Genomic DNA, 25,255 nt, shown 5'->3' on the forward strand with positions numbered 1-25,255 from the left:
GAGTCAAGGTAAAGTTAAAAAAGTTAAAGGCTTTCACAAGGATGCGGGTCCTTAGGAGTGTACTCCAGTATTTTGTAATCTGTGTTAGAACACAAACTACACATTGTAGCTGAATGGACGTAGAACATTCACAGAAGATGATGTTTATTTCTATGCAAACCATTAAAAAAAACTCAGTAAAGGCAAAGGGGACGTGTCTGATATGTTAAAATGATAAATGACAACAATGAGCTACTAAACAAGAGCATGTACATAATACTCTCTCCTACAGCAGTAAACTGAATGTTGTTACAGTTTTGGCATTTTGGCTGTGTTCAGGCGCATGGACACGCAGGAGGCTCCAGCCGCATAACGCATCTCTCTGATCATACCAGTCCACTGTTTCTTGTCGTCTTCATACCTGGTAAGGAAGTTAAAACATGTCACTGTATTACACAGTCAAGAGAAAGAAAGTCGCCAAAATTGTGTTATTTACTGCGATATAAAATATACTGCAACAAAATCAACACATACTGCCAGATGTCAGTGATTTCACTAGGTGCACACTCTTTGTTCTCGTTCTCCACCATGGCGAATCCCCCTACAGCGTATAGCAGCCCCCCACAGGTGACCAGGTTGACTGAACTCCTTTCCTGGGGAAACTCTGTGAAGGGTGACCACCTGCAACAAAGTGCACTCAGCTGTATTAACATGATATCTCTACAGTGTTTATTCCTCTGGTCCTTAAAAATCTCAGCAAGAGTTCCGTGACTTTTTAGCCTCATTATGGATTTGTGGGCTCCAGATCTCACAAAGAGTGTTAAGATACACTGGGGAAGAGTCACAAGACAATTAAAGCAAAGAAAACTTTTTTTCCAGTTTCACAAATCATGCTTATTTTTTCTGACTTTTCTCTAATTTTGTGGCTGAGCTATCTGGCTCAGGAGGTAGAGCAGGTTGTCAACTAATAACAGGGTTGGCGGTTTAATCCCCAGCTCTTCCTGTCAAAATCCCCTTAGACAAAACACTGAACCTCAAATTGCCCCTGATGGTTAGTCCATCAACAGTGTGTGACTGTGTTTGTAAGTGGGTGAATGAAAGGCTAATTGAGAAGGGCAAAACACTTGGTGAACTCTCCACATCAAAGCCAGCAAAAACATCTCATAAATATTTCACTGAAACTGATTTGAACTGTTATACTAAAAAACCCTTTGTAGGTTTAAAGGGCCTATAATAATTATAACAATAAAAGCACATACTTGTTGGTTCCAAAGTCATATGCTTCACATGCAGCTGTGAGGCCTTCTTCATTGATTCCTCCAGCCACAATAATCCTCCCATTGTGGATAACTGCTCCAAACATCGATCTGGGTGTCTTCATGGAAGCCACCTCCTTCCACTCAGACCTCTTGTGGTTGTATGCAAACGTCTTGTTGATTGTTTTACTTTACCAGTGAAACAAAATGATTCCCAAGAAGGGTTAATGTGCTGTGAAAATCATATTTCAGCTTTATATGAAATGTTCTGCTATTGTAGTCTTACTTGTCATCTGTTTTGCCTCCAATACAGTACACCAGCCCGTTCTCAGAGACCACACAGTGGCCGTGGATTTTCAATGGCAACTTTTTTGTCTCAGTCCATTTCATTTTGCTGAAAGGGTAAATTAAGTTACAAAGAATATGTCAACAGTGGATACACATCAATGCTTTCAGCTAACATCCAGCTGGCTGATGTGCTGGGCTTACTCAGTGTCGTAGCACATAACACTGTCATGTGACTCGTTGGTCTGTAAATCTTTTCCTGCTACGGCAAAGATGAGATTTTCAAATTCCCCCATGGCGAAGAGACACCTGGGGGAGGGCATCGGTGGCAGAGCAATCCATTCAGAGGCAAGACTATCCAACTGAAAGACACAGTTTTAAAAACAAAGTGAGGAAGTTCATTTTCTTGAATTTAAAGTTGATGCAAACAAAAAATGTTTCCTACCTGGTAAAAGTAACATTGCAACGGGTTTTCTTTGTCCTCTTCATCAACAAAGAGTCCTCCCAACACATAGAGATTGTTCTTCTTTGATGTCAAACTGACATGGTTTCGGGGGATCTGCTCAGCCATTGCAGCAAGAAAACATTCATTTTCCTGGCCGTCATAGGCAACAGCAGCAGTGTCATTGATCATCAACACCATGTCTTTGGCAAACATGCCAAATCTGCGGTTATCGTTCAGGTAGCCAGGCAAACTGCCCTCCTCTCCTTCCTCATTATCTTGTCCCTTTTTCTTCTCTGGCAGCTTCCCTGCAAAGGCTTCCTTGATGACCTTGAGTTTCTTCAGAAGCTCAGGATTAGCCTTGATGAGCTCATCTTTCTCCACCTTCTCCTTGAAGTACTTCTCTGGGAGTAAACGGAAACGAATGCAATCGAAGGCCTCTTCAAAAGATTTCATGCGTTTCTCTTTGTCTTTCCTGATCCACCTCATGAGCAACTCAAACACCACCTCCTCTTTTTCTACATTCAGTGCATCCGCTCCAATAATAGCAAAGAGTTCAGGTGGAGCAAGCTCTAAGAAATCCTCATCCTTGGCTATGGCCTCAAACCGATCCGCAATGTAATCTCGAGCTGCCATTGCCAGTCTGGCGCAGCTCAGCATCAGTCCCAGCCTGTAGATGGCAAGGCAGTTTTTCTTCGACAGCTTCTTCTGCAGATAATTCACACAAACTGTGAACACGGAAGGGATCTGGAAACGATTGGCAACAGCCAAAATATCCTGCACATTGTTGTCATTGATGTCAATCTCTGCTGAGTACATGTAATTCACAATCGCCTCCATAATGTTGGGGTCCAGATTCTCCAGAGAAACCTCTGTTTTGTCCACTTCCTTGCCGTCCTCTGAGAAGTAAAGCTCCCGGAAATAGGGACTACATGCCGCCAGAATGAGCCGATGACAGGGGATACTTCTGTCTCCAACCTTCAGGATACAGTCAATCAATTTATTCTCATTCAGAAGCTCTTTGAGTCCATCCTGCAGCAAAGTGCTCTGAAAGAGACGCAGATCTTCTCTCAAGCCTTGTGGGTCCATTGTTTTAGGACAGGAAGTGGGTGAATGTGAGGCAGTTCTCGACTGACTGTCCCAGCTGGTGAAGACAGAGAACTATAGGCAGTCAGGTCTGAAGCCACTTCAATTTATCTGTGCCCCTCTAAATATAGCCAACCACCCCATCCAGGAAGAATTCAGGTTGGCCAAATCGGAGAGCTCACACAGCTGTCACACAGTAAAAACAACTGCGGAGACTTGTCACCCAAGTGATTAGTAACAACATTGTTGTACGGACACACAGAAATAACCTCTGATCTTTTTGTTTTATTTAATCCTGTCTATCTAATATGGTGACAATATATTCCTATAGGAAACGCAGCAAAGGACATAATAAAAACACAAAAAACTTAACACAATGGCAGGACCTTTTCTGCTCTACTGTATGTGATAACATATAGGGCCGACATTTACCGTAATCGTGTATTCTAGGGACATCTACTTGTGTGGAGTGAGTGAGTCACAATTCACTGATAGTAATGACTCTTTCTGTACTGTGTGTAATTCAGTATTTGTGTGTGAGTACATCCACAGGGGGATTACCTAACAAGTAGACAGGGTCAGTGAACAGCTGCTGCCACAGGAGGTGACAGTTTGTCCTCTTATAACATTTTTAAAATACTATAGCACCTTGTGCAGCTTTGTATTTAGCCTGAGATCATTTTGTTCTTTCCCCATACAAAAGGATTTTGTATGAGATACAGTACAAACATAAATATTGAAATTGTTTTTTAAAAAAATGCCCTCTATAATATCTATTTTAATACATTTATTTATCAATCTTAAACAATACAAACTGATTTATATTTCACATTCTGTCCACTAGAAGAAAATATACTTTATAGAAATTACCCCACAATAAATCTGACACGCATGTAATACAGAATTTTCTTATTATGAAAAGTATGTATGCATAAGCTGTACAGCTTTTAGCCCGAGCTATAAATAAATGCATTACTTCCTGAATAATTACGCTATGTACAAGTACATTATTTCAGCCCATGACTTCCCACAGTCCTTGAAGTGTGAAGCCATCCTTTAGCTTTTCAATGGCAAGCCCCAGCTCCTCAGAGAAAACTGGCTCACGGTCTTGTTGCTTTGGAATAATAATAAAAAATAAAAAATAGAAAAAAATAAATTAGTTTCACATACTGTACAATATTCTGCATGATTCCAATTATTAGTTTTGAGAGTTTACCTTATTGCCATCCGCAAAGTAGGCCTGAAAGCAAGAAAACACAAACAACACAAGATATTAACTCGCTTAATCAAACTAACTGGAGCACATACTGTCTGTAATAATACGTTATTGTTGTCTGATGAGCACTAGGCAACGTAAATTCATGTTTGCTCATTATGCTGAAGGCCATTAGCTAACAGCTATTCTGAGAGTCTGAAAACTAAACCACTGGCTCCCGGAGGAGCTTAAGGGTGGCCAGCGGGCACACTCACAGTGAAAGCATCAGTCTGCTCATCTGGCTCAATTTCCACATCATCAGGCGGCTGTTCCACTGTGAGTTCTTCCAGCGGCTGGGGCTGCAATCATTGTTAGGACAAACAGTGCTATGACAACAAGATCAGCTGAACTGGTGGAAAAGCAGCTACAGTGAAGTAACTCAAACATCAATGGGAATTTTTAAAGTTGGCTTGTTTATAGTTTTGTTAAACTAATCAGATGTTCAGGGTCAGTGATTTTACTAAAATTCCAATATTCCCACCTTTTCCTCCATTTCATAGTCTACTCCAAAGATAGGGTTGGCTGAGTACACTTTATGCAATGAGTTGATTTCCTTAAGTGCATCTTGAAGCTTATCCACAGGGTCAATCTTAAATCCAAGCACATAGCCACCACTCTAAACCCAAAAAGACACAGACTATTGATAGATTACCAGAAAACAACAGTGATCAGTTCATGAGAGTGGAACAAACTGCAGAGAAAAACAGGTTACCTGACGTGAACTCTCTATCACCAAAGCCAAGCCAAACTTTGAGTCTCTTATCCTGATAGACCACTTTGGGGAAAAAAATATTGAAAATAAAAATAAAATACACAATCTCAAACTAAAAGAGAAACATTACACATTAGAACTAATCAAAAAGGAAACACTGCATTTTAGACTCATTTTCTGGGGATTGGAAGTTTATTGTTATTTAGTGTATTACACTTACAATCTGGAGGTAAGGGATGCTGACATTGAAGCTCTCGTTCATATTGGCATGCCACACAATCCGAACATTTGTGATAAAGAAAGTCCCAAGATTGCCCTGAAAGAAAGAAAACCAACAACAATGGAGTCAATATCATCCAGTTACTCACACTGCAAACTATTTATCTTCAATAATCACATGAAATGCACAAGAGGAACACTGCTGTCTCCACGTACTGGATGTGGACTCCTTGAAAAAACTGGAATTGTTTTACTTGTTATATTTTCATACAATTGGACTGGTCATTACATTGAAAACTGAAAATACACACACCTCAAATCCTTCTGTTAAGCTACGTAGAGCTCTAGGCTCTAGTATGAGTCTAGGTTTAATCTGTACATCATGTAAACTTGGAAGTGCTGATAATAATTTCAAAAGACATATTTCATAAAGAACACCGGTACCTGATCGCTGGATAAATTCCAAACTCCATTAATTTTATCATAAACCTGCTCCCGTGGCAAAAGTCTCAGCTGCTTATTTTGAATGAGAGCAGCTCGCAGTTTCAGGTCCCTGTACATTTTAGAGGTCTCATAGGCCCTGTAACAAATAAAAAAAAAAAACACGTAAAATATTTAGTGTGATATTAATTTTATGTAGAAAATAATCAGGGAATTTAACATTCCCTCAGCACTATTTACCTATGTACAGCAATGACAGAAGTAAAGAGCCGTGGACTTCCTGGAACTACATTTGTGAAAATAAACTCAAATCTTGTATTGTTGGATTTCGTCAAGATGTAGAGTGCTTCAGTTTGGCCTCTCAGTTTCTGGAAATGAGCATCAAATTCCTAAATTAGCATTTTTATCTGTCTTTATCAGACTTACATACTTCATATATCATTTACAAACCTTGAGGAAGTCAAACATTGGTTTGTTTAATAAGTTCCCATAATATCTCAAGCAAAATAGTATATGTATGAAGAGTCTGGGGAAATACTGTAGAATTGAAATTATAATTCTACAATAAAAGGTTTAATAGAAAAAAAAACATTTAATAGCCATAGAAATAAAAGAAAGGTTTACTTACTGAGTTAGCTGTCCTTGTTGTGATGTTAATGATTGAGTTGTAACCCACAGCTGAAGAAATAACATTTACATTTAGGTTTAAGCCAAAAGGAAAACAAACAGGTGAAAGATGTCCAAATGATACCATTCGACAAAGTAATTTAATGCCACGCATTTCCAAGAGAGGGCAGAAATACTCAGCTGATGGAGGCTGGATGCATGTAACCGTGCAGGTATACTCACACAAATTGACTCTTGGCAGGGCCAGAGAGTGCCAAATGAGCCTCAGGTTTGTTACCAACAGCCGGCCTGCAAAAAACAATGGACATTGTTAGTTATTAACTATCTGACCTGCCATACTAGTTGCCCAGGTAGTGGGAAGCGCCAAGACAGCGACCTCGATCTCCGTTGTTTCCCTTCGTGTCTTCTATGGAGTCCAAACAGTCTATCAGCGCCTCTCCTGGACGAGTTTTCATCTGCCTGTGAACAGCGACACATTGATAGAATGATTGGTGATCTACCACACCGAGACAACTATAATATTACGCTAGCGTAAAACCTCGCAGCTTCGTATTAGCAGCGGGCCATCTAGCCTAGCTGAGCTAAGCAGCTTCTACGATGGTGAACAATCCCAAACAAATTCAGCGTTAACTTACTGCGCCGTTATGTCGAATCTAACGTCTCTGTCTTCCCAGAGAGCATCTAAAACAGATGCCATGGCTGCAGGTTATCACTCACACAGCCTGTGAGTCACGGGTTACTTCAGTAACGTTAACTACCCGAGATTTAGCTACTAGCTAAATATCTACTCTGCTGGCTAATCTGGGGAAGCCTGTCTGGCGTCATAATCACCGTGGTAACAGACGGCAAGCCATGGGGACAAAAAGTGTTTTGGACTTCTCACTCACAAGTTTTGTTTGTTTTTTGCTTTGTGAAACATCTGTCTGTCAAGTAATACTGTGCCATAAAAATAAAAAACTAAACATGGACGTGTTTTTTCTCACCATGACTGTGGAGAGGAATGCTCTGAAGTGCTTCAAACTATTAAAGCCCAATGGGACTCCTAATTAGTGCTTTATTAAAGGCAGGTGAGCCTGGAAGACCTACTAATTAAGATGTTAAAAACACATGGACAGAGTAAGGTATGATGTACTTAATTTATACACCACAATTCATGGACACATAGAGAACTCTGTCCTTTACATTACAAAGAAAAGAAAAAATAACTTAATTTTAAGTTAGACTAAGGTACTTTTCATCATCAAGAACTGTAACTCTAACTAACTGAACTCTAACTGACTGATTCTTCTGTTACTACTAGGAACACAAAGGAGGACGGACACAGGAAACCACCATTATTTTATATTTTATTATTACAAAACATACAAAACATTTACTCAGGTATGCACACACTTTAATTGATAGATTGCAGAGTTCCTCAATCTTCATCACAAGATCACATTTGCAGCAGATGTCTGAAAGCAGTACCCACACAGACATGGCCCTTTATTACAGCTGCCAGGTAAACCCTGAATGGACACATTGTAATAACAACCGATAAAACACGCATAAAAGTACTCAGAGCATATTTCTGCAAATCATAACACCGCAACGTAAACAAATATCTCACTATTGCTGTCTTGTTAGAAATATATTCAGTGTATGTAAGACACATGGCTCAAAGAGGAATAAGATTTATATTGTAAATGATCTACAGGTTAATCTTTAATTGTAATACATTCCCTGAAGTTGTCACAACTCAGGACAGCCAAACCCACAGAGGTAATACAGTTTCTGTTGGAGCTAATATGTCACTCTGTCACTGGGTTAAAAAAGTAACATGTTGGCAGTTTGACATAACAACACAGCTTTTCTATTTGACCAAACAATGTAATTCTTGAGAGGAGAAAAGTATTAAAACAGTGCATGAAATTTTCTGACCACAAGTGACAGAATGCTTCACATTAAAATAACTAATTAGCAGACTGTAGAGTAGGAAAGTCCTCTTTCCGATGGTTTCTTCTCCTTTTATCCAGCTGGGGACAGGAAAGTATAATAATCAGAAAGGAATAATAAAATCAAAAAATGTATATTTAATGTTAAAAATCTACAAAAGTTACCTGTTCTGAAAAGAACACAAGTCTTTTTGCATTCATCTTCTGTTTCGTAACGGTTGTCATTTCCACCACAGCCTCCGTACCAAAACTGTGCACAGGCGTTGGCCTGCTTGTCGTAGTACCAGCGGATGCTATAATCTCTGCAGCTGCCTTGGTCCAGTTTGAGGTTACAGCGGGGATCAAGAACAGAGGCCTCTGAAGGAGAAAACGTTTTCCAAAGAATATTTATGTACACAATAAGAATGGCAATGTGTCCCAAATCCATTCTGCATACTAATGCTGTCTAATACAACAGTCCTACAATTATGCAGCATAGGGAGGGTTTATTGTAGGCCTGAGGCCTTGCAGATATCCTGACTTGTCATAGTAGAAAAAGCACAAGTTTTACTAAAAACATTAATGATGATTACTGGGACAATCAAGTGTCCCAGTAAGCTGTGACAGTGTGACAGTGAGTCAGAATGCACAATGAGAGGAAGCTGAAACTGAAGCTAAACAGAATCCAGCACTCACCTTCAGGCAGGACTGGCTGCAACTGATTAGAGTTTACAGATGAGACTGAAACCAGTATTGACGAAGATGTTGCTGATGAGGATGAAGATGAAGAAGATTCTGAAGATGATAAGACTGCCTCACTGGAGACAGAGCTTTCTCTCACAGGCGAGAACAATGTTGTTTTGTTAACTACAGCCACAGTGCTACCACTCCGCACGTGGGCTCTGATGTCTAAATCTTCACCATCATCATCTTCCACCACCTGGAATAAGAAGACAACATAAAACTTGATCAGTGAAGTCAACAGTTCTGTAACCATCAGTAGAGAAGATAGTATATTTTAAGTGAAACAACACAGAAGTGTTTTCAGCAAAGACCTGAATAGGGAGAGGATCAGCACTGATGGGCAGTGTGAAAGTGTCCCCACGGCTTCGGCTGCTGGTGCGTCTCTGATTGTGGATCTCCTCTTGGTAATTGTAACCATTTCCGTTGTTCCCATATCCATTGTTTCCATAACCATAACCATTATTACCATAGCCATTATATCCATTGGTATTCCCTACATGTCCATTGTTTCCGTTAATACCATGCCCATTGTTGCCGTTCCAGTGTCCATTTGTGATGCGATTGTAAATAAGGGCGCCATTTTCATCTTCACAGAACTGACTGACGAGCTTAGACTCCAGTGCTGCAAAAAGAAATTCAAGAAATCCATTAATTTTAGGCACTTACAACCTGTCAGCTGACAACTAGCTATATATTTTAATGGACAAACTTATGAAGGCACGATATTTACAACATCTGACTGTGATTATCACCTGTTAATGTGTTGAAGTCATCAATAAGATACATGTGTTCAGTGTCTGGGTCAGAGGCAATGAGGTTGAGTTCTCGCAGGAACTCAGCCTGCGTAGGATCAGAAGAATTGACGATCCCCAGGGCGTACATCTCAATGTTTGCAGCATGAGCCTCCCTCACAGCTATGTCAAGTTTGACAGGCTCTCGTTTGTCGGTCTGACCATCAGTGATGACGATGGCCACTTTTCTGACTCCTGGTCGAGCGCTGAAGAAGGCCTCCTGAGTGGCCTTTCTGATGGCAGTGCCAGTGTAGGTGCCCTCGCCCATGTAAGGCATTTTTCGGATTGCCTGCTTGACGTCCTGTTTGTTCATGTAGCGAACCAAGTTGAACTCCAAATGGACGTCCAGACTGTAGAGGACCAGGCCGATTCTGGTGGCGTTGCGACCAACTGTGGTCCGGTCCACCAGCCGTGTGACAAAGTCTTTGATGATTTCAAAGTTCTCAGGGCCGACACTTTCTGAGCTGTCGATGACAAACACAAGTTCCATGGGCCTTTCCTTGCACTTGATGCCACATCCTGAAAAAAATTAGGCAAACATTAGCATTTGCATAAACCATTTATTTGTAGAAACTAGATAAATATTATCTCAAGTACTTTAGTTTACCTAATGCCAGCATAGCTCTGTAAGGATGTACTTAGGCACAGGGCTGCTGTGAGCTAAATGCTAATGTCAGCATGCTAACATGATCGCACATGATCTTACACAAGCTTGTTAGCCTGCTGAAATGATCTAATTAGCACTACACAAAGTACAGGTGAGGTTGATGGGGATGTGATTTGTTTGGTCATGAACCCAATTATTGGTGACAAAGGAAAAGTCAGGGGACCACCAGAGTCAATAGGATTCATCCCATGAATGTGTTTCTCATGGTACAATTTCACAGTAATCCATCAAGTAGTTAAGATGTTTCAGTCTGGACCTAAATGGTGGACCGACAGACAGACCTACACTGCCATTCATCACTGCTTGTTTGGCTAAAAAAACTGTAGCTTATACGAAATGCTGCTGCCAGAATTTGGACAAAACTAATAAGATTTGACAACAGAATACATACAGAATATTGTCAATCTGACTTTGGGTCTGCATTCATAACGTGTGAGAATTTAAAATACCAGTGTCTTAGAAGGTGTACCAACAAACTAGATTTGACTGGTGGTCTTACCACAGATTTCTTTGATCAGCTTAATAATGTCTTCTCTCTGAAAAATATGGAAAATTTACATTAGTAAAAAAAATTACTATACTTTGTCAAATGGTCAAACATTTGCTGAATTAATGAACTTACCGTGAGGCCTGGTTCTCCTTTAGCTCCTGGCCTCCCCTGGGATTTGAGAAAAGTTGAAAGAAATATCACTGTTTCTGCTGTGTGTTATTAGAAACAGTTCTCTCTATCTCACAGGACGGTGAAGCTGATGAGGGTGATGGTTGTGATTATGATTAATGTTATTCAACATTAAATCACAAGGGTATCAAACAACTAATCTGTTATGACAATATGCTTTTCATTTACTATACACAGACTTCTGTATACACACTGCTTTAGCTTATGAGAAGTGTAAAGCTTAGGAGAGACTTGGCGACATTTAATCCTCAATTAACTGACCTTGACTATTAGTAAATTTTACAAGGAAATGGAAATGAGAAGGCCGTCATAAGACAACACTCTACACCGAATTACAGCTCCCTCATCTGGCAATTTTCATTGGATTTTCCCAAAGTAGGTTAATCTAATTCATGGAGGTAGTTAAGTTGACATGACACGGTCAGTTTGGTGGTGATAAATTGATAAGTGACATGACATTTTGTTCTCTGCAACTACAGTACAGAGCTTCACTGAGACTTGACAATGACAGTGTGATTATTGATATGAGTACGTGATGACTTTGATCTGTTCTACTTACTGCTTCACCAGGGACTCCAGGATCTCCCATGTCTCCTTTTGTACCTTTCATTCCCCTCTCACCCTGTAATCCACGATCACCCTGTAACCAGGAGAGAGTATATCATCAGTCAGAGACCAGTTAATCACATATCATTAAAATGTTCGAAAGCCTCATCTACATGCCTCACCTTAGCGCCAGGAAAACCGTCTCCTTGAGGCCCTCTAGGCCCGGTCATACCTTGAGATCCTGGCTCTCCCTGAAATTAGACTCTACGTTTAGTTGAGCCATACAGCGGAAATACATCCAAACTCTTGAAAGATCATAAATTATTGTTATGATTTGTCCTGCAGCTACTTTGTCAGGCAGTTCTGTACTGTGTAACATGTCAGCACCAATTAATTACATTGTATTGCTTCACTCTTTGTTACTGTGGATAAGAAAGTACAAATGTCAATGAATCCTGGTTAAAAAGAACCAGGATGGTGCTTGAAATATAGCATTTATACAAACTGTACTTAAGTACAATTTTACCTGTACTTTACTTGAGTATTTCCATTTTATTGTACTTTATACTTCTTCTAAACTACAATTCTAAGAGAAATATTGTAATCCATAATCCACTACATTTCTTTCACAGCTTTAGTCACTAGGTTAGTTACCCTAACCCTTAAGACAAAGGTTTTACCCAATGGATAATTTAAGAAGTTTTTAAAATACAACACATTGTATAAGATTACACTAGTGGTTTCCGACCTTTCCGGCTTCTGATGTCTTCCATAAAGCAGTGTGTAGTTGATGTCACATTACAGATGTCTGAGTTGTTAACAACTCCACCAAATAAGTGATTTTTCCCTCTAAATTTCTCATATGGTTCCATTTCAACAAACGTTCAAATGACGCAATCTCAAACTAAAAATCAAAGATTTGAGAAAAGGTCCAGATACTGAAAAGAGATTTGTGTATCAGAACTGTTTTTTTTTTCTTTTCTTTCCCATGAATCATCTCACAACCCCTCAGATTTACATGGTGTCCCTGTGTATAAAACTGTATGTAAGTAGGTAAAACTAGCTCAGGATTACATGCTGCCTCAGTATTTAATCATCTAATCATGTCATATGTAATAATATATTAGTCAGAGGGAGCAAACGGGTACTTTTACTTTTATACTTAACTACATTTTGCTGCAAATACTTATGTACTTTTAGCTAAGTAGGATTTCACATGCAGGAGTATTTTTACATTGCTGTATTAGTACTTTTACTTTAGTAAAAGATCTAAATACTTCTTCCTCTACTGTATTTACCTTTGGGCCTTGAATACCTTCACCTGGAGGTCCAGTTGGACCAGGAGGTCCTGGTCTCCCAACATTACCCTTAAAACAAATGTTTAAAACAAATCAGATGGAGGAATCAAACAACTTCCAAATTTGCATTTACTGTAGTAAATGATCAAATACACATGTAATATAATCTCTAATGTAATATATTGTTAATATATTGTTGTTTAGTTATTATCTCTGAATCAGATTTTATTATCAATTATAATTAGACAGAGCTGTGTGGTAGTTAATGTGTCTTACTTGTGGCCCTTGTAAGCCCTCTCCAGGTGGGCCGGGCAAACCTGGCAATCCTCTAAAGCCAATATCACCCTGGAGGAGACGTGACATTATCAAATTAATTATGAGCATCAACATACACAAACACACAGACACAACCGAGAAAACACATGTAGACCCAAACCTTAGGACCAGGAATTCCTATTCCTTCTGGGCCTGGTTCTCCTGGTAAGCCAGGCATGCCCGGAGGACCCTAAAAAAAATGCATAAATCAGTTCAGACTGTACCAACTCGCACAGGATTTTACAGAATATTAGGACTTGTAATTTCTTGGTTGGTGATACAAACCACAGGGCCAGGAACGCCTTCACCTTTTGGACCAAGTGGACCCGGTAAACCTGGATGACCACGATCACCCTATTCAAACAAAATTCAGTAATGAAGACCAACAAGATGATGCAGTCTATACAAATATGTTTTTTAGAGTTCTAAAAACCTTCTAAAATAAAAATGGCAGTGTTTACCTTTGGACCAGGTAGTCCATGGCCTGTTTCCCCAACAGGACCAGGGGGCCCAGAAGGACCCACATCACCCTGGAGACAGGACAATCAAGTCACAGAGAATCTTAGCAGTGACAATGTTTTCATGCAGTACATCACATTAGATTCTATCTGGCAGTTCTACTGCCTGTGTGCTACTTGTCTACCTGCCATGACTGAAGTTTTGATTTATTTACCTTTGGACCTGATATAGACCGTCCTGGCAGCCCTGGTATGCCCTGCGAGCCTGGTATCCCACGTTCACCCTGGAAGATGACAGTTGGCAAGAGACTGAAGAGTAAAGTCATGCTCTTCACTATTTACTTGAGCTGGCAACAACATGTAGATGGCTTGTTTTTATTGGCTCTGTTCAAAGGTTCAGTTAGTGTGGCATATGTCTTCAACAGCAACGCATTCATTATAGAATAAATGGAAAGAGTCTGGGAACAGGAACTTTTTCTACTTCATCAAGGACACTATCACAACATAATAAAATACTATTATTCATAAATTAATTAATTCATCATTAATTCATACCTTTGGTCCTGAGGGTCCTGAAATCCCCGGAGGCCCATGTAATCCACGAATGCCTCTCAGACCCTGGTCGCCCTGAGCCAAAATACATCCATACATCATCTGATTAACATTTGATCTGATTTAAAAAAAAAAAAAAAAAAACTATACATAGTGAACTATACAAGGATTTACAGTGTATTCTAAAGCATACCTTCTCCCCTTGAGTGCCAATTCCTGGTGGGCCCTCAGAACCTCTTAAACCAGGTAAACCAGGCTCACCCTAAGAGAGGAAAGGCAGGTGAGACAAAGACAGTCCTCTTAACTCTGCAGCTGTGACAAAGAATTCTGGAAGCAATCAAGATCTCAGTGTAAGTCAGTGGACAAAGGAAAGGAAGGTGTGGTTCAGACATCGATATAGAAATCAGGTTATAAAGTAGGAATTTTCCATAATGAGGTGGCATAATGTGCTGTACCTTCTGCCCTGGAGCTCCATCCTCTCCTGGAAGACCAGGCAGGCCACCCAAACCAGCTGCTCCAGGCTCTCCCTGTAACAGCAGAATAGTATTATTTGATTTTTGATAGATTCAGTACATTGGCACTGATAATACAGACAACAGCTAAGCTGACTTGTTTGGTTCAGGACATAAGATGGCTTACCTTTGGACCAGGCTCACCAATGCCTCTCTCTCCTGGAGCTCCCTGTTCTCCTGGTAAACCTTGGTCTCCCTAGAAATAGAAAAAGCATAACGACGTGCAGTAGGTCCTTATTAAAAATGTAACACAGCATCAGGAACAAGAACCGTTTTTAACCTGACGCTGTAAGATGGAGAAACTGTACAATGTGTTGGAATGACAGTACAATCATGAATTGATCTGAACTGAGTTCCGGACTTGCTTGCCATATTGACTTTTTATTATACAACATCCTGTTCATAACAACAAACACAATGTCACACCCTGATTATCCGACATAAATCTGAGCATATCAGTTATACTCCAACATGTAAAATTGTAATTCTAGAGTGACCTGGAATCCAATTCTTAGCCTTGCCTGTCTGAGGTGATAATGCTAACCATTGTGACCATTGTATTTCAACAAACCTTAGGTCCAGGTAAACCTTCTCCTGGAAGCCCTCTGACTCCTGGTGGACCTCTTGGACCTTCAATGCCCTGGGTAATAATGAAGATTAGAGGACTATCATTGCTGGATATGCTACTATTGCATTTGTATGTGTCAGGGCGTGTGACAGAGAAATAAGAAGCATTGCTTTACTGAAATTTAGATAACGGTATTCTCCTGACCTTTTCTCCCTGTATGCCCACTCCTGTCGGTCCAGATGGTCCTGGAAGACCTGGAGGACCCAGATCACCCTGAAAGTAAAACACCATAGGCAGGTTAATACACTCTATATTTAATATGTAGCAACAGGTTCTTAATAAACACAACAACAAAGCCCCCAGTGTGGTGCAAATCTCCACTATGTCTCACAGCCCCCACCTTTCAGAGATTCTTTTCACTGACAACCCTACTGAGAAGATGACAGAATAGCTGTAATCCTGTAATCTCCAATCTCCTCTCTACCTTACTCAGTCTAGTTTTCCACGGAGTTGTTTTTGTAATTGTAGCCTAGATGACATTTGGACTCCCTTATGGATTTTATAAGTGTCTTCCAACAAAGTTCTCTTTGTTGGAAGACACATTTATAACCCACCCTGTCTCCTTTGATTCCTGCACCCTGCTGTCCCCTTGGTCCCCTTGGTCCTGGGAGGCCCCGATCACCCTGTGGAACAAAATCAGTTTATCTCTGTCAGTTACATCACATCTACCTGAGATTGGGTCCCAGCCAAATCTGCATTGTTCTTAGTGAAGAGTGTATGGAAAAAAAGCATGTTGGCTCCTGTTGGCCTCTTGTGATTGATACAAAATGATCCTATGCACAAGGAATGAAACAGACTTTTTCTCCTTTCTTCATGGCTCCTCTTGAGTGCATGACTCTTTAACCTCTTCTGCTACCTGTGAATAATGAAGTGAACGCTGGTGCTGATGGGAGCAGCATAAGCAACATCTAAGTGAAATGAAACGCAGACCTGATCATAATAACTTCGTGTGTGAGTGAAGAAGAGAGGATTCGTTCACCTCTGACAGTTCCCCTTTTTTACAAGAGGTAGAAATCAGCAGAGGAGTAAACTTACGACAGCCAGGAAGCCTGGCACAGATCAAACAGATGTGTTGGTGCTTGAGGACATTTTCAGTATTTATTTTCCAAGAGCTTCCTTTAACAAATAAAGTGTACTTAGATTTCTTTTACAGAGAATCCTCAACAACCACATATATGTAAACCTCTCATCATCAGATTTACCCACAAGTTCTGTCTTGAACTGCAGTAAAAGTATATATATAAAGGTGTATTTTACACTGTAAGCCATGCACTATTGTGTCTAGCCTTGCATGTTTTGTTAAACCTTCAGTTGAATCCCAGCTATCTTCTTGTTGTACAATAGACTTTCCATAGAGCAGCATGGGGTTAAAAACGCAATTTTTGCGGGCTTAACACATCAACATCAGATTGCCTCGCTTGAGTGAACGCCTGAGCCATGAGTCAGTAAGCTGGAATAGGGTGAGATCTGTTTTTGACAGATGCAGGCCATGAACTGCAGAAGGCCTCTGTTACGCACAACTAGATTGAAAGATACACTCTCAGACATCAGTAAGAAGATCAGCACAGTGCGACTTTATGTTATTTTCAGGCCTGAGAATTATGGCTATTAGGAATCCCAGTTCTGTTTTTTTAGGTGTTTACTGACTTCTTTATTTTCATTTTCTCTTTAATTTAGGTCTTAATTGTATTTCCCACAGCACTGTGCATGGGATTTATACAGTTATACACATATTTACACCTGGGCTGTTACCTGAGCAGATTCACTGGGGCTTATGTGCTTTTCTGAAGGGCATCTTGACAGTGTCACCAATGCAGGAGATAGAGGAGTCTTCACTTGCCTCAGTTTCTTTATTCTGTTAGTAGTTGTTTCTTGTATTTCCTTGTCAAGAAATGTCCAGCATTGCTAGCATCGGTAGATGTGGCAACAGACAACTGTTGCCATGCTCTCATAAAATGTATGCGTTCATAGATATTGAAGTGTTTAGACTTGAGGCGGCAGATAACATTACTGTTGTTTTGATTGTCTATTGATAGACTCGAAATCATACCTTTGGTCCAGGGAACCCTTCACCTTGGGGTCCTTTTTCCCCTTGAACACCTTGTGGTCCTTGAGGTCCCTGTAAACAAAGCCAGAGTGTTTGAATATGTCACCCCCTCAGTGACCAAAGTACCTATATGAGCTTTCTCAGCAGATCACATTTGCCACTGAAACAAATGTGGACATCACAAACAGAAACATGCAACAATGTGCCATAGCACAGACTGTTTCGTCTTAACTTACAGGAAGTCCGTGTTCACCCAGTCCTGGAGGACCAGGAGGACCTGGTCTGCCCTGGAACCCCATGTCACCCTGCAGATTAATATAGTGACTTAGTTTGATAACAGAAACCCAAAGAAATGTAGATAAGTAGATTAAACAATCACAAATAATCATATAGAACAATAAAATATTCACAGGATGATGTGTAATATCACTTACCTTTGGTCCAGGAAGTCCAATCCCAGTCTCCCCCTGAATTCCTGGAGGGCCAGGTGGGCCACGTTCACCCTGTGATCACAAACATAATAACACTTAATCTCAAAATAACAAAGAACTGTAGGAAGCTATTTTCTACATCAAAGTTTGGATTAATTGTTTGCTTGGGGTTTAAGTTTTATGTAAAGATGAAAAGGAAAACAAAGATGAAGAGCCTGACATAAAGAGAGGCAATGTAATAATTTAGCCAGTTTTAATGGAATATTATAGTTTCTATGTACCATTGTGCTGCATTTCAAATGCATTTAACCTGAATGATGAGCTATCCCTGTCCCAGTCATGCTCATTGTATTGTAAAAACTGTAAATTTGGGAGGCTCTTGCATTTTTCCTTAGATGTGTACAGGTAAATAAAATAAATACACACAAAGGCTTGTCTTAAAGCAGTCTTTTATGGGGGGGTCTAATACAAATAACACCACACAGAGACACCCAGGATTCCTCTTAATCTTTGCAAATGCAGCCTACATGTCCTCACATGGTGAGACAGTGAGCATACACTGACTTTCCATGTATGTTATTAACTGCAGGTCTTGTTGGAGAAGCTGACAAAGCTGTAGGCACTTCTTAGTCTGTATTTAGAAACAGGATATATGCCATTAGGAGTACCTGTAGTGAAATTTTTCGCTGATGGTTCATCCCTATACTGGAGAATAGCAGTAATGATGGGGAAGATTTTGGCTCATTGCCAAATGTTCACAAAGGGGTCTATTATCAGTCAAACAGGCCTCCGTGCTGTATGGTTAAAACTGGGGTGGTAAAACTCCAACCTCTTGTTTAAACTAATCATAAAAAGGAAATGTAAAGGTCACAGCAGATGTGCACAATGAGCAAAGTGAGAGTTGTTCAAAAGGGGCTGACCTGCTTTCCCTGAGGGCCCTCTGGTCCAATGTCTCCATGTGGTCCTGGTAACCCCTAGGCAGAGACAACATACAACCATTAATGATGAAACACCCATAAACGGAGGGATATGTGTGTGTGCATGTGTGTTTCTATACTACTTTGTATAGATAGGAGGAAATGTTTGGCATAATGTGGTGATTTTTGAGGCTATTAAGTGGATTTTCGTCTAGTTTAAGAATTCACACACAGTATTGCTACAGCATACATGGATCCAATGGGTATTTCTAATAATACACAAATATGTAAATCTAGACAGTTAAGGCATCTCTCTGCTTTCTTTTGTCTAAACAATACAAAGTGTTAACTATCAAAGACAAGCTCTATATACACATGAATTATTACTAACCTGCAGACCTCTAAGTCCTCTTGCACCAACAACACCCTCAGGACCCTGGAGCACATCACATTGAGAACAGAAAGACCATCAAATTATTATTTTTTTAGTATTCTCAAACATAAAAAAAAAATTCTGTATTTGTAGTGTCAGTAGTGCTGTCGTACCCGGTCTCCTTTTATTCCCGGAGTTCCACATTCACCCCTCTCACCCTGTGTAGAGATTACAAGGATCACAGAGGTTCAACTTGTGTCCAGCAAAATAAGATATTGTCATTGTCATTAATCTGAACTGCATGGTGTACCTTCTCTCCTTTGTAACCTGGTTTTCCCTGCAAATGAAATCAATGAAATGTTATGTGTGAACAAATGTATGAGTATAATGAATATTTTCATTATTTTGGTAAAGCAGTGGCATTTACCTCAGCACCCTCTCGCCCAGGTAGTCCACTTAATCCCGCTTCACCCTGATATGACAGGATTACACTGATTTAATACATCAATCATTAAATGAATATCAGTTTATCCAGGCTACTGTGAAACAGATACATTAACATGGAATGTAGAGTCTGCAATTACAGGTATAAACAAAAAAACTTTTGACTGTTACCTACTATAACAACATTACCTCTTAATGAACTTAAGACACTTAAAATGATGTGTATAAGCCCATAACAAACAACTAATTCATTTGAGATAAACACTGAGTTAATGTTGAATAAATGAATTGTTTTAAAATTAGCTGTAATGTATCAATCATATCCTAAGAATAATCATAGATAGCATAACAAAATATACATAACATTAATATAACATGTCAATACAAAAATAATTTTAAAATCCCATATGATCTTATCATTAACTATAGTTTACTAAAGGCTACGACAGTAATATTCCTTTTTTTGAAGTTTTACTAAATTTCACGATTTACAGATATTGGATGACCCAGTCAACCTGTCAACTTCTTCCAAACCCAAAACACAGAATATAGGTGTGGAGCACTCAGGAAGGGTTACGTAACTCCTGAAAGAGCCCGCCAGCTAAAAAAGTCATTGTTCATATGTCCATCAAAAAACATGCACCTTCTGCCCTTTAAGCCCTGGGGCTCCGTCATCTCCAGGGCGACCTTTCTTCCCCTAGACAAGGAAACAAAACAAGGGTTAAGATTTGATTAATTTCTTCTCCTGTGTCTATGCTCTCTAGTCACTAATATAAATACTGACAAATACACAGGTCCATGACCCATAACCTGAAAATTAAAGGTTATCTTGATCATGTCTTTGCAAAGTGAAAGTGCAAGTCACTGGGCTGATGTCTGAGCGTGTCTTCTATGTGTGTGAGGGTTGTATGACATGTGAAGCCATAGGTGGGCATGAGGTGACTTGTCCGCAAAGCCAGAGGTCATTGTCCTGAGCTGCACCTGGATAGCGTGTGTCAGTTGCTATCTGCTAGTTTGTGACCATTAAACTAATGAGCACAATTATTAGAGCCTCTCAGTCTGAGTGTAAGAATTTGAAGAATCTCTCTGAGGAGAAAGCACCTGGTTAATGACCATGCAGCTGTCTGTCAGCAACATGATTATCTGCCAGAAAGCTTGACGTTACCTGAGCTTTCTGTTATCTGAGAAGGAGAGGGGATTGAATGGAAGTTTGCACATATGTCTGAGAGTGTGAGTGGGTGTCCAGAGGGGCTGGGACTGTCTTCCACTAACATCAGACAGAAATGATTTGCAATACCAGGTTATCCATACCGCAGTCCCATTTCAACATATCCCTGTCTCGCTGACCCCGGCAGCAGTAGGGGTTGTATGTGAGATTTATGATGGCCAAATGGTCCAGTTTTATAGGGAGAAGAGCTCTAATCGAGGTGCCTCTGGTTTCCATGGTGGACATCTTATGTTGCGTGAGAAATGCAAAGTGACTAGCTGAGACAGGGCACACGAAGCAGAAACAAACATGTTTCTGAGGGAATAAGAGAAAAGACCAGAAAGTCTCCTCTCCTTTCCCTGTTGCCATAGGTTTGCTTTTAGAATGTGGGGCAGGACCACCTATCCATTTACTGCCTGCAAGCTATACTGACAGGGAAAAAGCAAACAATTATCCTGATTGCTCAGAAGTGCACAATTACCATACCCGAAATATCAGGATCATGTCAGATTTCTCCGTACAAGATTTCAGGAATCCTTCCTTCTGATAAACCTCTGTGAACACTTCAAAGGAAACTGTTATTTGGCTGTAGGATATTTTGAAAAGGCTAAACACTCACCGCAGGCCCGCTGGGTCCCCTCTCTCCTTTCTCACAAGCACATCTCTGAGCCAGAGGGCACTTCAAAAAGAAGAGACATGTTTGCTAAGCTATCATGATTCGTAATCCTATACAGTCAAACTGGGCACCTCACCTTAATTGCACATTATTAAATGTCAAATGTCTGTATATGAGTTGACTAATTGTAATAATACTTACTCCTTCATCAGCCAAGCCAGTCTGAAAAGAAAACAAAAATTGATAAATATCTGACAGGACATGAATTGTAGCAAGATATTGCAGAACCTCATCAGATCTGTTCTTTCATTCTGTAGATATGTAGATCCAGTGTAGAACAAACAACACTTAAAACTGAAAAACAAAAAACTGATAGATAAGATTCCTGAATACTTCAATGCTAAGAACAAAGTTCTAAAGTTCTTTAAGAACCACGAGTTACATCTAGTGACAGAAGAGTCAAAGTGTAATAAATTGCTTAAACTGAATAAGTTGTTTGTCATCTACCGTAAAGAAAATCAGTGTTTAAGCTTGCTTAAAGGAATGTGATGTGAGATTACAAGAAAAACTCTTTCTCCTAAAAGAGACAAAAAAAAACCCCTAAACCTCTATTATAGGAAATCCTGGGGGATACGCTCAGACAACACGCAGATGTCAAACATTTTTTTGTGTAAAAGCTGTGAAGAAAAGCTTAAATCCAGAGCTGTCATAAACATTCTTTCATTTGTTTCTCTCATGCATTGTCATCATTCCATCTCTATACAAATACCTGAACAAGCCTGTCTGTGTGTCAGCTCTGAATAGATGCTTATTCAAAGCAAATACATCACTTTTCTTCTCAGTGCTTTCTGCTGAAAGACAAGGTATTATACTCACAATCTCAGTGACAATTTTTTCGACTATGTCTTCGTCCTGTAAATTATGGAGGAAGTGGGAGGCAGGAGAGCTAGCGAGCAGACGGAGCTGGGCAACATTGGCTGGCTCGTTGGCTGCCCGGGTAATGCCCAAAGTGAAGAATTTGATGCCCTGGTTCTTGGCATCAGCAACAGCAGAGAAAATGTCTGGGTTCCTCGGGTGGGAAATACCATCTGTAAGCAGCACAGCCACCTTGATGCTGCCAGGACTGGATTCCTCCAGGTAGATCCTGGTCATGTTGGTGATGGCGTAGGTGGTGTAGGTGCCGTGCCCGATGTAGACGATGGGAGCTATCCGGGTCTTGAAGTTCTCTGTGCCCCTCCAGTCTCTGAAGGTTTGCTCTGTGATGACATGACTGCTATACTGCAGCAGAGCCACCCTCAAGCTCAAGCTGCGGCCGGTTTGCAGACGAGCTCCTTGGAGTCTGTCCACCACGTTCATGGCAAACTGCTTTTCCTGCTCATGATTGTCCTTAGCGCTCTCAGAGCTGTCCAACAGGAAGGAGAGCTCCAAGCTACAATCCTCATCTAGGAGTGCTGTGTGTGCACAGAACAGGATGAAGGACTCTCTATTGCCATTACAACACATTTTACAAGTGTTACTCCTTTCACTGATTAAATGGCTGACTTCATTTTCATTTAATTTGATGTCAAAATGGGTTTTTTTGGTGCAGTAAAAAAATTAGACTGTCAAAATAAACTGTAGCAATATGACAAGCTCCAAAAAGACTAAAAAAGAAAATGAATATTTTGTCTCATAAAGTTTTTCATTCATTTTTCTTACCTTGTCCGTCATGAATGTTTGCAGCCAGAGGTTTGGCCCTGAGTCTCTTGTTGGTTTTCTTTTCCTCGTAAAAGTCTTGGGCCCAGACAAACGTCAGCGCAGTGACCAGCAGCACCGACTTAAAGTTGAGGAACATCTTTGCCCCAACTACAGAGAAAAATAGCAACAATTCAGTCCAAGTCATTTGTGCATCTAATAAGAGTGAAACAAACTGTGCAGCCATACATTTTATAACAGTTCAAGGTTAAACATCAAACTAAATTGCAGAGTATTATTTTGTTTTGAAAGTGGAGCACATCCTTAAAATAATTGATCTACAGTTCTCACATCAACTTACAGTCCAACGTCCCTTGGAAATGCTGCAGATTTAGTATTTCAGTTTTCTAGTTTGAGTGCAGTACAAATTGAAGACTTGAAAAAGGTAGCAGGAACAGTGGAGGATCAGAGTGCACAGTGGGCTCCAGTTAGCTCACAGCAGTGTCAGTCATCCTGAGGAGCAGAAAGCGAGAGACCCTGAGACACCCTCACTCCTCCTTTATAAGGAGGCACCGCCGGACCAGATCCCATGGAGCCTTGCCAAGACTCCAGCTCTGCCCTCAGGGCAGGGGAAGGCTGCTGGGATATGTGTGCAACAGTGAAGCAACATTTTATGTGTTTTCTGAATTTGGAATTCGAATCACTACAAGTACAATCAACTGCAGATACATAAGTTTACTAGGGGTGGGAATTAATTTTTAATATTGCAGAATTACAGGTATAATGTACTGTAATTTGTCACACTTTGTCTTGTTTTCATTTAAAGACTATAGACCTTCTGATGTTTTTTTTCTCAGAGATTAAACCTAGAATTCTAATTTTCTTTTCTTTTTTCTACATGGGGCTTTAATCCTCTTCCGTAGAGAAAATAGCACTTTGACTAAATCGCAACAATAAAATTGGATTAAAAGGGTTTTAAAGAGGTGATATAAAAATTGCATTGATGCCAGAATAAATTCCACAGGTAGGGTATTTTAAAGTCTAGAGGCCCTAATGGCAAAGGCCTGGTCACCTTTGGTCTACACCCTGGACTCTGGAATGACCCTGCCTGAGGAGAAAGGGATAAAAAGTCCAAGATTTTTTAAATTCATTCTTAAATTACCAAGCCATGACAATTAGTGTAGAGATACTAGAAAATGGGCAATCAGATCCTGTTCTGTTATACAGTGGAGAATCACAGCAGAGATATCAACTAGACCAATCCATTAAATGGGCTACATTTATTGCAGCGTAAGATAAATGCTTTACAATATCTCTGAAATCTCATCCAAAAAGTTACATGAGTACTGCATATGAAGTCCCTTTTTAGATTAGAAACAAATCTGAATCATTTCAATCCATCGGCATTATCGAGGAAAAAACCAAACATTTGGAAAAAGAGCCACCCCACTTGGGGTGAAGTGCCGAACAGCAAACAGTTATGAGGACATTAACTGTCCAGCTTCTTAGTGTAAATGTGATGAGCAATGGGGGCAAACATTGAGTGCATGTGCTGTCAAATTTAGGATATCTTTTGTTGGCTGTTGTGATTTGTTTCCCTTAATTATCCTTTACTTAAAAGGGGGTTGCACTAAGAAGGCGAGTGACATGCAATTTATCTTTCAGAAAATGAATTACTGAAAGCTGCAGGTGGTACTTCACCTCTCAGACCCTAAAAGATGACCATCTGACCATTCACTAGCAGAAGTGACCTTTTAGCGGACTCCTCCTGGTGTGGTTTAAAGATGGAGCTGGTCTTGTGCAGACTGGCTGAGGATTCATGAAGCATTTTGCCTGCTGTGCTTGAGGTGAACAGGCTTTGTATTCCAAAGCTCCAGGCAAGCAGTAATTAGAGGAGACATTCTGACACAAAGGAATGTTGCACTGAATGATGGTTTGGCAAAATTCACCCTGTCACTTTACTATATGATGAATGACAACCATTCATAGTGTTCCTACATACTGCAGCAACATTCATAAATTGTGAAAATGACTATAAAGTCAGGTTGTCTTCCATGTCCGTTCATCACTGACTAGATGCTTTGTTTATGCTCACCATTTTGTTTGTGACCACTAATGATTACAAAAGACCAATGACATTT

At 40.1% G+C, this 25,255-nt stretch overlaps 3 protein-coding genes across 3 annotated transcripts; all 3 read right to left on the bottom strand.

The window, feature by feature from the left end:
* Nucleotides 1–127: 127 nt before the first annotated feature.
* Nucleotides 128–3,114, bottom strand: klhl41a (kelch-like family member 41a). Its single transcript, XM_041056475.1, has 6 exons — nucleotides 1,966–3,114; nucleotides 1,725–1,882; nucleotides 1,522–1,629; nucleotides 1,239–1,424; nucleotides 514–660; nucleotides 128–400 (listed from the first exon to the last, which is right to left on the bottom strand). Exons 1-6 carry the CDS (start codon nucleotides 3,049–3,051, stop codon nucleotides 289–291), a joined length of 1,797 nt encoding a protein of 598 aa, XP_040912409.1. The 5' UTR covers nucleotides 3,052–3,114; the 3' UTR covers nucleotides 128–288.
* A 706-nt stretch (nucleotides 3,115–3,820) lies between these two features.
* On the bottom strand, nucleotides 3,821–7,098 carry bbs5 (Bardet-Biedl syndrome 5). The gene is made up of 12 exons (XM_041056515.1): nucleotides 6,938–7,098; nucleotides 6,679–6,761; nucleotides 6,525–6,590; nucleotides 6,304–6,353; nucleotides 5,916–6,043; nucleotides 5,679–5,814; nucleotides 5,236–5,331; nucleotides 5,016–5,078; nucleotides 4,785–4,919; nucleotides 4,519–4,602; nucleotides 4,265–4,288; nucleotides 3,821–4,162 (listed from the first exon to the last, which is right to left on the bottom strand). Exons 1-12 carry the CDS (start codon nucleotides 6,997–6,999, stop codon nucleotides 4,061–4,063), a joined length of 1,029 nt encoding a protein of 342 aa, XP_040912449.1. The 5' UTR covers nucleotides 7,000–7,098; the 3' UTR covers nucleotides 3,821–4,060.
* Nucleotides 7,099–8,066: 968 nt separating this feature from the next.
* col28a2a (collagen, type XXVIII, alpha 2a) lies at nucleotides 8,067–23,274 on the bottom strand. Its single transcript, XM_041056437.1, has 35 exons — nucleotides 23,139–23,274; nucleotides 22,317–22,891; nucleotides 21,642–21,662; nucleotides 21,444–21,503; nucleotides 20,261–20,314; nucleotides 19,601–19,645; nucleotides 19,484–19,510; nucleotides 19,347–19,391; nucleotides 19,192–19,236; nucleotides 18,804–18,857; nucleotides 17,887–17,955; nucleotides 17,689–17,757; nucleotides 17,456–17,524; nucleotides 15,960–16,028; nucleotides 15,550–15,618; nucleotides 15,349–15,417; nucleotides 14,905–14,973; nucleotides 14,721–14,792; nucleotides 14,459–14,527; nucleotides 14,269–14,340; nucleotides 13,929–13,997; nucleotides 13,717–13,785; nucleotides 13,541–13,609; nucleotides 13,377–13,445; nucleotides 13,217–13,285; nucleotides 12,941–13,009; nucleotides 11,825–11,893; nucleotides 11,656–11,736; nucleotides 11,040–11,075; nucleotides 10,917–10,953; nucleotides 9,712–10,269; nucleotides 9,271–9,581; nucleotides 8,912–9,179; nucleotides 8,402–8,593; nucleotides 8,067–8,317 (listed from the first exon to the last, which is right to left on the bottom strand). Exons 1-35 carry the CDS (start codon nucleotides 23,272–23,274, stop codon nucleotides 8,310–8,312), a joined length of 3,732 nt encoding a protein of 1,243 aa, XP_040912371.1. The 3' UTR covers nucleotides 8,067–8,309.
* Nucleotides 23,275–25,255: the final 1,981 nt, after the last annotated feature.

This window comes from Toxotes jaculatrix, chromosome 15 (assembly GCF_017976425.1).
Source record: "Toxotes jaculatrix isolate fToxJac2 chromosome 15, fToxJac2.pri, whole genome shotgun sequence".
NCBI lineage: Eukaryota > Metazoa > Chordata > Actinopteri > Toxotidae > Toxotes > Toxotes jaculatrix.